The sequence below is a fragment of the Octopus sinensis genome, linkage group LG3 (assembly GCF_006345805.1).
Source record: "Octopus sinensis linkage group LG3, ASM634580v1, whole genome shotgun sequence".
NCBI classification, from domain to species: domain Eukaryota; kingdom Metazoa; phylum Mollusca; class Cephalopoda; order Octopoda; family Octopodidae; genus Octopus; species Octopus sinensis.
In genome coordinates this window covers 124,903,176-124,914,534 of record NC_042999.1, presented here as the reverse complement: position 1 = coordinate 124,914,534, position 11,359 = coordinate 124,903,176, and the positions used below count along the sequence as shown (strand labels likewise).

Here is an 11,359-nt window from a genome sequence, read left to right as displayed (position 1 = left end):
TGACATTTCTACTGCCTTTACATTCAGAGTTCCAATACCACCAAGGTCAACTTGCACTTCATCCTTCAAGGGTTAATAAAATAAGTACCAGTGAAGGACTGGGGTTGATGTAATTGACTAGCCCCCATCTCAATTTCAGGTCTTGTGCCTTAAAGTAGAAAGTATTATTATGCTTAGTGGCATTTCATCTGTCTTTATGTTCTGAGTTCAAATACCACTGGGGCTGACTTTGCTTTTCATCCTTTTGGGGTCGATAAATTAAGTACCAGTCAAGTACTGGAGTCAATGTGATCGACTTTACCCATCCCCTAAAATTTCAGGCCTTGTGCCTATAGTAAAAAGGATTATTATTAAAATGTTTATTTGGCAGGTGGGTTTGCAAACTCAGAGTATTTATTTTGGCCCTTTATGTTTCGAGTTCAAATCCCACCGAAGTTAACTTCACCTTTCATCTTTTCAGGGATGATAAAGTAAAGTACCAGTTAAGTAATAGAATTGACTTAATCACCACCTCCCAAATTCCTGGCTTCATGCCTAAGTTAGAAACCTTCATTAAAATTTTTACTGATGGATACATACCCTACTTCTGAGTTCATTTTCATTTGAAAAATGCACAAATCTTATGAACGCAGTTTCAAGTTTATCAATCATTTGCACAAACTCCTGGAAAAGAGAAAATTTAGGTACAATCAAACATTAATATATCAATATCATTATATCACAAGTTATTTTCCTAATTGTTTTAGATTTGAAACTGAAATTATAGTCGTGGCTGATGCTGGTGTCACATAACTGGCACCTGTGCTGGTGATATGTAAAAAACACCCATTATACTCTTGGAGTGGTTGGTGTTAGTAAGGGCATCCAGCCATAGAAACTATGCCAAATCAGACTAGAACTTGGTGCAGTTCTCCAGCTTACCAGTTCCAGTCAAACTGTCTAATGCATGCCAGCATGGAAAGCAGGCACTAAATGATGATGATTGATATACGTCAGACTGTTAATTCACCAGAAGCAACAAATTACAAGACCTAATACAAAACCAGGCTTGGTTTAGCAGTTGATGATCGGAAACAAGTAACTCTGAGTACTAGAAATAGGAGCCTTTCAGTTATAAGATATAAATTCTAAACTTGTTTATCTTCAGCCTTGTGCCAGACCAGTAAATTTTTACATTGTATTACAGTTCTTCAGAAATAAAACTGATTATTAGCAAAACATTAGTTAATTATTTGCACCTGAACAATTTCAGTCTGTAAACATAGCTTTAACCCTTTACCTGTCCTGTATGTCACATGTGATACACAAGACTTATTTCCCTCGCATCTATGCATTATATATAATACTAGCAGTATCGCCCGGCGTTGCTCGGGTTGTAAGGGAAATAACTATATAAGCATTTTTAGAGAGTTATAGCCAAAAAATAGCAAAAAAATGCATTAAAAATTGAAAAAAAATTAAGGTAAATTTTTTTTTTAAATCGTTGACACATCGTAGATATTTTTAGAGAGTTACTTCCCTTATATAAAAGCGAAAAAATGCATTAAAATGGAAAAATATGATGGTAAATTTTTTTAAAATCGTAGACTCATCGTAGATGCGCACTAATACCCAGAAGGGCTCGATATGAATCACGACTATAAGATACCCGCTTTTGGTTAAACTGCACCGCAAAATGTGGGAGTAGTTAGGAATCTAAATCGTAGGAGACAGACACACAACTTCACTCTTATATAAAGATGCTTTTTTTTTTCAGTCATAGAGTTAGATTTATGAAGGTCTTCAGTAGAAAATCCTTCGAATTCTGACTCGCTGCTTGATATAATGAAATTCGTATCCATTTTTTGTCAGAATTACAAATTTTGAAAACACAATAGGAACAAATTTCGGAAAAAAATCTCCCATAATTCACGGAATTAAAATTACACTTCGATTTTTGTACAAAACTGTATTTGAAGTGTTTACGAAGTATAATACGTGTTTTCACGAATGTACTAAAGGGATTTACTCTGATATTCTCATTTAAATATGAATAGGTAAATTCGGGCGGTTTGGTAACGAAAGGGTTAAACGGATGCATACATTTATAAATAACTATATATAAGTGTCATCTGTTTATACATAAACACTGTTTCATACTTTCAGTTTAGTCTTCCTCAAATCACTGTCGCTATTTACTCTCTTCCAAGAACATTTTCACTCACTCTTATCTCGCCATACATTTTACTCATGTATCTATCAGCGTGATAGACAGAAACACATATATCATGGCCATCGCCATCGCATTCTATTGTCTACCTGTCAACACACACACAGTGAATTAGTTTCACTTTATTCGTTGCACACTGTGTGTGTGCGTTTGCGTGTGCTGTAAACCAGACTAAGAAAAGCATTTGACATACACACCAGAATGTGAGTTTTCTGTAAATTTTGCTTAATTGGAGTTTAAATTTTAAAAACTGGACCTGGCATGACCCGATGCATTCTACTCTTAAAAATGCTAGGTAAATTGTAATTGAAGAAATCCTATATTCTAGATTTCTATAACTGACAAAGGGAGGCAGATAAAATCTGCCTTTTATAATAAGAGATACATTTCCAATCTTTTTTTTCAACTACCAGAGTAACTTAGGATTTACAAAAAGAAAGGTTTATTCAGGACATATAAAACAAGGGATAACTAAAAGTCTGAAAACAAGTATGGATGTTTAGGACAAGCTTATGAAAATGCTTTGGACAGACATAGGGTTAGTTTCTGCCATATTCTAGTACTTTTCCAAAATTTTACTTTACTAAATTAGTAAAATATTAAATTAGTAAAGTAAACATAACCTTTTCTGAATTGATTTGCAACAATATGCTGCTGCTATTACAGTCATCATTGTCATCTGACTGATTTTTCTATGCTCACATGGGCTGGACAAAAATTACTAAAACAGCATTTTATAGTTGGATGCCTTTCCTGTCATCAACCTTTACTTATTTTTTAATTAGGGTAGTTTTATTCTACAGGCCGTCACACAACAAAACGATCAACATTGCTAAGGTAGAGGATGTAATATTTATGGAAAATAAGAACAAAGCATCACAACTGCTAAAATGCTTTCAAATGGAGATGTGGAAACACACACACACATAGACAGATCTGATGCTGTGGTGTTGTTTGGGAGAAAATTTTTTCATAGACATGTGTTAAAAACAATATACATTGGAGGACAAATACTGACCCAGCAGTGAATCACAAGAACACCAGACAAGTTTCACCCTTCCTGGGGCTTGTCAATGATTTGTGTTCTGCAGTCACAGTATAGATAAAGTCTGTCACTGCTGATATATAGCGAATGTATTATCCATTACTTCTCTAAACCATGTAAATTTTTTTTAAATCAATATAATGGAGAGATCTTTCAAAGAATTACCCCTCTATCCTACATACCTTAAAAAGATTACCAAAACTTTACAAAATACAAACTTACCATTCTAGCTTGATATTGCATGGCAACCATACCCATAAAAATTTGGCTGCACTGCATCTGGAAACAAGCTGGGACATTATCTTGAGGGCTTGGTCCATCATCTGTTACTAGGGAGTCTGCACTAAAGCACCAATGCTGTTTTGTTAACTTACCACTGTCTAGTTTCAGACACTCATTTCTTCTGTAAAGAAGTAAATAAAATATAAACAAATGACTAGAAAGGAGTAAATAACTTTCAATGGGGATTTATTTTTATATCAAGCTAGCATGAAGAATTATTTTCCATTTCATAAAAAAATTTATCTTACAAGTCTATTTTTGTTTTCGTAGATTATAGAAATAATAATAATCCTTTCTACTATAGGCACATTATAAATGCATTTGTTTTGAATAGGTGCAGGTGTGACTGTGTAGTTAAGAAGCTTGCTTCCCTACCATGCAGTCTTGTGTTCAGTTTCACTGCATGGTACATTGAGCAAATGTGTAACTATAGCTCTGGTCAAACAAAAGCCTTGTGAGCGGATTTGGTAGACTGAATTGTGTGTGTGTGTACGCTCTTGTCTTAACATCATATGATGGTGTAAATAATCATCAGTGATGTTAGCATGGAAGCAATAACATTCTCAAGTCCATCAATGTTTCACAACCTTCTCAGCGCCATCATCAGAATGACCTGGTGACAGTGGCTGGTTTTTACATTGTTTTTGTTGGTAGCACCAAAGGATCATGACAATAATGTAACTGATGAAAATCATCATTGCTAGATTTAAAATTGTTTAATGGTTAATTTCATAGTGTATCATTTCATCTGTGCTATACAAATGGCTATATTATTATTTCAATATTTATTTTAGGTAAAAAAAAATACTTCCAAAAAAAAAAAACCATTACCAACAATTTGGCTAGGGTGTTAAAGATACAAGCCAACATTTTCATACCTGGATGAAGGGTTTTGTATTTGGCACATAAAAGAAGAATCAGCAGGTAGTTCAATATACAGGTCTTTTAATGGTGATGTCAGTTGAGTAGTGAGTGGGCGATAAGAAAATGCTGTACAATATGAAGCTATGCTAGTTCGGTGGTAAAAATCTAACACCTTCTTTCTGTGGAGAGAGAGAAAAAAACAAAAAAAAGCCAAGTTCACAAATGGTATTTAGAAATTAACAATCATGATTTATAACACAAGCAGAAGGCTATGTGGAAGGGTGTAGTCCATTTAATTGATTCCAGGATTATTTTTTCATGGACCTCTGTGAAGATGAAAAACAAAATTGACCTTATTGAATAGAAACAAGATTAAAGATTTTCCATAAAGGCATGAAACTAGATATTTCAATTTTTTTAATTATTGTAATAAGAAATTGTGTAAATTGCAAGGTTTCTCAAAAGATACTGAAATAATGCTAATGGTTACAGACTCAGGTTCATAAGAGCTTATTGGCACCACAGTTCCATCTCTCATAATAATTATAATGGTTTTATTGTGGCAGAATTGTGTTAGCTATTAAAAACACATTTTAATTTTTTATTTCTTTATTTAACAGTTATTTTGTTTAACCCTTTAACATTAATATTACTCCACCAAACGTAATGACATTGTAGGGTTGGTGTGAGAAGCTAGATCTAGCCAGTTTGAACATAAAGCAAGAAGAATATTTGGGTTGGATATGACTGGTTTAAATGCAAAAGATTTAATGACCACTATGATTCTATCATTATGCATTAGCTTTTAATCCAACACATGATTTCAGATCAAAGCACTTGTGAAACAAGTACAACTAATTTGATACCAAAAAACCCACCCACCCAAGACCACCCTTACTTCAATGATACCAACTTCCTGCCTTAATGTGATCTGAACTAAAATTTTCCATCGAAATTTCTTGTTAATTCATGTTCCAAAAACCAATTTAATGATGTTAAAGTTATTTTAAATTCTTCATTATTTTCAAAATTAATTGAAACAAAAGCAATATATCTCAACAGAAATAAATAACAAAAGAGCTAAGGGTATCAAAAAATTTTTATCAACTCTTTAATGATGATGATGATCATCATCATTTAACATCTGCTTTCCATGCTGGCATGGATTAGACCATTTGACTGGAACTGGTAAGCTGGATAGCTGCACCAAGTTCCAGTCTGTTTTGGCCTGGTTTCTATGGCTGGATGCCTTTCCTAATGCCAACCACTCCAAGAGTGTAATGGGTGCTTTTTGCATGCCACTGGCAATGGCCATGACTACAATTTCTCTTGGCTTGAATCTTCTCAAGCACAGTAAATCACCAAAGGTCTCAGCCACTTGTCATCACCTCGGTGAGGCCCAACATTCGAAGGTCGTGCTTCTACGCCACTCATCCCTCACTTCTATGAGGCTCAAGATTCGAACTCTTTAATGATGAATGGTAAAAATAAACTTGGATCTAAATTTAACTGAAAACAGCTGTAAAGCCTCTTGTCCAGCTTGTAACTCATCTGCTTTAACATTAGTTACAAAAACCAGAACAACAACGATTTCTAACATTGGCACAAGGCTGGAAACTTTGTGTGAGGGTATAGTTGACCCCAATACTTGACAGGTACTTACCTTATCAACCCCTGGGGAGTGAAAAGCAAAGCTGACCCTGGCAGAATTTGAACTTGGAACATAAAAGGATGTAACTAAATACAAGGTATTCAGTTCAGCACTACCATTGCTACCACTTCACAGACCTTCATATATAAATATTAAAAACAAAGAAAAACTCATTGTAGTTCAGTGTAGGAGGCTTTCAAATCTATAAACCATTCATTTTATTTAAGGATTAATCCATTTCAGAAATCATTGCAGCATGTATCAACTGCTGGGACCTTCCAATTTAAAATTCTTATAATCTCAGCTGGGTTCAATAAATTTTTATATAAGATATAAGGTTTCTTTTAACAATATATAAAGGCACAATATTCTTTTGTTTTAACCCTGTGCTAGATCTGATTAGGCAAATGTATAATTAAAAGCATTCAAGTCATGACCACCCATCTTTTTAGGGCATTGTGCATCTAGAACTGCATTGTCCAATGCGTCTTTTCCTTTTTTTTTTTTTTGAGGTGCTAGGGTATAAATTGAGATTTGGTTGCTATTTCTAGCACAGGTCAAGAGACCATTTAGAGGATGCTACATTGGTCTGATAGACACCATATTTTCAGAGAGTTGAAAACAAGTTCTATTGCTTACAATCTTTGCAAAAAGAACAGGTAACATAAGTAAAGTGAAATTTAAAAAATAAATAAATAAAATACAGGCATGAAATTGCTGTTAGTTTAGCTGATATTTTATGGTGTTTTATGCTTTTATGGAACAAACATGAAAATTAGAGACATGGAAACTTGCCTATCAGAATCAGTAAGAGTACACAAATCTTTTCCATTCCAGAAATCAGTGCAGCAGTCTAGTATCAAATCAGCTGTACCTTGACATAAAAGCTGGAACATACCTATTAAAGAAAATACAGCTCACATTTAGGAGTAACCAACTGTTTTTATTAAACAATATCAACAAAGAGTTTTTAAATATGAGGTTGGAACTTACAGTAGAGAATGTATTGGAAGAGAGAAAGAGAACAAGTCAGATGTTTGTGTGTGTGTGTGTGTGTGTGTGTGTGTGTGTGACTATCATCATCATCATTTAATGATACCTTTTCCATGCTTGTGTGTGTCAGACAAAATTTGTTGAGGCAAATTTTCTATGGCTGAATGCCCTCGCTTATTTCCGAGCAAGATAACATTTTCCCACAGCTATGGAAAACTGGAAATGAACAAGCTTGATTGTATGAAAATGACGCTCATTTACAATTATTATCACGTGATATCTAGACAAGTGTACACACACAAGTATATATGTGTGTGCATGTGTGATATGTTTCTTTCAGTTTCTGGGTATCATATCCATTTACATGGCTTTAATCGACCAGGGGTTATAATAGAAAACACTTATCCAATATGCCATACAGTGGGACTGAACCCAAGACCACATGGTTGGAAAACAAGATTCATAACCACACAACCATACCTGCACTTTGTGAATGGATGTGTGGTTAAGAAGTTTGCTTCATAATCCCACAGTGAGGCATCTTACACTGTCTTCTGCCAGTGCCTCAGATTGATCCAAACCTTGTGAGTGAAAGATGGGGTAGATAGAAAGTATGTAGAAGCTCATCTGATAATCTATATCTACTGTTTGAGGACCCAACATTGTCACACACAGTTTCACACTGAGTTTGGCCAAGAAAGAACATTAATGACACAATTATGATAGTTATGTTGATTGAAAAACTGGAACACTCATTTATCAAAATCAAGTTCATCGTCTGCCATCATTACCTTGATGGACATTCGTGAATACATTTTACCTGTAGGAGAGCAAGGAAAAAAAAAATTACCAGAATTTTTTTCTTTCACAACAATTGAAACCATATTTGGCATTGGAATTTTATGATGTACATTTGAACGAGCTCTCTGCAGCCTCTCTTTAGCAGCTCTCTCTTCAAGCTGAAAATAAATTCCAAAGAAAATAGGAGTAACTTCATTCTGGCTTTTATAGTTATAGTGAATACAAATATCAATTTACAGGATTAAAAAAAAATTGAATATGCACAAAATTTTTTAATTCAGATAATTAACAATTACTATGCGATAAAGAAAACAGTTAAGATTTTGATCTTTTTAAGGTTTAGCCTAGTAACATTCAAGATCTTTGGAGTGTTTTTGAGACAGGTGAGATCAAATCAGTTTTTTTTTTATTGAGCTTGAAGATCTATAGGTTAAAAACCTCAGGGAAAATGTGGGTGGGGAGAGAATTCTGAGGAGGAAGGGTCAGCTGAAGTGGAGTTTAACAGCTGATACAGAGAAAAAGGATGTTGTGTGGGCCTGGGTGGAAGAGGTAAACAACTAGCTTGTTATTTATAATTAGTGCCATGTTGGTCTCAGAGGGTTGTGAATGCTATGGGCACAGCCCTTTCTTCTTGACTAAACCATTAAAAACAATGACTGCTGTGTTATTCAGATGTATTTCTACTAGTCTCATCTAATGAGCATAATCAAATATGATAAAATGGTAAATTAAGGTGAGCTGGCAGAATTGTTAGCATACTGGGCAAAATGCTGCTAAGCATTTTGTCCATTTTTATGTTCCAAGTTGAATATTTTGCTAAGGTTGACTTTGCCTTTCGTCCTTTCGGGGTTGATAAAATACCAGTTGAGCTCTGGAGTCAATGTAATCAATAAAATGGTAAACTGAAAAATGTAAGTTTGAATTAAATAATAGAGAATAGTAATTAAAATGGTTTAGAGGCAGAAAAGAATACTCACCACCTGTCTATAGACACCAATAATCTGCTTTTTAGAAAATATATCAAGGGCATTGTTGGAGAACCCAATCTGTCTTGCTAACTCACATAAGCATCTATTAAAAGAGGAAATATTTAAAATACTGAATATGAAAACAATTCCATTCAATGAAGGAATTAGTAAATACCATCCAATCCCAACCCCCTTTCTGGTTGCTATATTGGTGCAGGCATGACTGTGTGGTTAAGAACTTCTCAGAGACACAATGAGATTGCAGATTTGATAACACAACATGGTACTTTTTCACAAAATTCTATTAAATTCTCAAGTCCACTAATAACTTACAAGAGGAATTTATAAAAGGAAAGTGTATCAAAACTGACTACACACACACACACACTAGCATGCTTTCTTGCATACTAACATGCAGGGTATTGTAGGAGCTTCACTTCAAATCTATTCATCCAAATGATGACCTGCCACTGGGTGGTTTTTCCTAGTGTACATCATACACTAATTAAATGTATGCATGCATATATATATATATATATATATATATATAAACATATATGTAAAAAGTACCCATTACACTCTTAGAATGGTTGGCATTAGGAAGGGCATCGAGCCATAGAAACCATGCCAGATCAGACTGGAACACCTGATGCATGGGAAGGAAGGAAGATATATATATATATATATATATATATATATATCATCATCATCATCATCATCATTTAACGTCTGCTTTCCATGCTAGCATGGGTTGGACGGTTCAACTGGGGTCTGGGGAGCCCGAAAGCTGCACCAGTCCAGTCAGATCTGGCAGTGTTTCTACAGCTGGATGCCCTTCCTAACGCCAACCACTCCGAGAGTGTAGTGGGTGATTTTATGTGCCACCGACACAGGTGCCAGACGAGGCTGGCAAACGGTCACGCTCGGATGGTGTTTTTTATGTGCCACCGACACAGGTGCCAGACGAGGCTGGCAGACGGCCGCGCTCGGATGGTGTTTTTATGTGCCACCGACACAGGTGCCAGATGAGGCTGGCAAACGGCCACGATCGGATGGTGTTTGTTACGTGCCCGGTCTGGGGAGCCCGAAAGCTGCACCAGTCCAGTCAGATCTGGCAGTGTTTCTACAGCTGGATGCCCTTCCTAACGCCAACCACTCCGAGAGTGTAGTGGGTGATTTTATGTGCCACCGACACAGTTGCCAGACGAGGCTGGCAAACGGCCACGCTCGGATGGTGTTTTTTATGTGCCACATATATATATATATATATACACACACACATATACACATACTTTACACATACACCTATTTTGAAGTAAGAATGATTCCTTAATCTTCATTAACTACATTTAGTTAGTAGTTGTTACAGATTTTTTTTACTAAGTAATTCAGTATACTGCCAGAAAACAACTCTTACCTTCCATTTCATTCCTTCATTCTTATTCTCTTTATCTACTTAAGACACACTTGCTCTGACTGTTTTACTTTGTCTTCCCTTAGATAACTTTCCTCCCACTCTTTCACATACATACATATACACAAAGACAACTTCTCTTTCTTACAAATTGTTTTATCAAGTGGAAAATGAAATATATGTAATAGAAGGGAACTGAGAGAGAAGTAGTCAAAGCGATGGGCAGTGGAAGGAAGGGCTTGGAGTGTAGTGAATGTTAACCAGTTGTTTTGCTTTTCAGAAAAGTTCAAAAACAAACAACAAATTGTAATAATATGAAGATCAAAGAATACATACCTTCTATTTAGTACTGCAACAGTGCCCTCATTTTCCAGAGCAGCAGTTGCTACATGGTCAGTGAACTGAGAATACCAAGTAGCAATACTTGTATTACAGGTGTTAGCTAAGATATTTAATCCCTAATAAGAGATCAATATGAAATAAGAAAAAATAAAATTTAAAAAAATAAATATTTCTTTAAATAATTACAATAATTTTCGGGACAAAACAATTTTACATTTCTTAACCAGAACACTAATATGAAATTTAATTCTATAAATCAAAAGGTCCTCTAGCATTTTTTAGCTCTTGGGTTGCTTGTAACCCTCTTTCATATATGAATTAAATGTTTTGGAGGACTTCAGGATGTATTAATTTCATCACATAATACAGGGACAATTCTTAATAGGAGACAGGAGTAGGGTATACTGAATGGATTTCAGGTAATTACTGACCAAAGGAATGTATAAAAAAAAAAATTAAAAAAAACTTCATTGACAAGATTTGAACTCTAAATAAGACTTCTGACTAGGTACAGTAAGACATCATACAAACTATTCCATTACTTTGACCTTCCCTTTATTTTGTTATTACTCTAAATATTAGTTGTCTTTTGTGACTGACACAAAAAGCCAACAAAAATTCATCAGTTTTTCAATCAACATAACTATAGACACCAATAATCTGCTTTTTAGTAAATATATCAAGGGCATTGTTGGAGAACCCAATCTGTCTTGCTAACTCACATAAGCATCTATTAAAAAGTGATCAGACACTTTTTTTATACAAAGGTCCATAGCATTATGACATTGGC

General features: G+C 34.9%; 1 protein-coding gene across 3 annotated transcripts in view; it reads right to left on the bottom strand.

Moving 5' to 3' along the window:
• LOC115209188 (transmembrane protein 94) overlaps window positions 1–11,359 on the bottom strand; it is a 92,232-nt gene that overhangs the window by 19,251 nt on the left and 61,622 nt on the right. For 2 of the 3 annotated variants that reach the window (XM_029777433.1, XM_029777435.1), the window contains exons 13-19: window positions 10,564–10,685; window positions 8,823–8,916; window positions 7,895–8,003; window positions 6,847–6,949; window positions 4,415–4,579; window positions 3,477–3,657; window positions 580–663 (exon numbers count right to left, since the gene is read on the bottom strand). In XM_029777433.1, the coding sequence (XP_029633293.1) occupies window positions 580–663; window positions 3,477–3,657; window positions 4,415–4,579; window positions 6,847–6,949; window positions 7,895–8,003; window positions 8,823–8,916; window positions 10,564–10,685 (858 nt within the window). The remainder of the gene's footprint in view (window positions 1–579; window positions 664–3,476; window positions 3,658–4,414; window positions 4,580–6,846; window positions 6,950–7,894; window positions 8,004–8,822; window positions 8,917–10,563; window positions 10,686–11,359) is intronic. The other variant, XM_029777434.1, reaches the window with a different exon arrangement.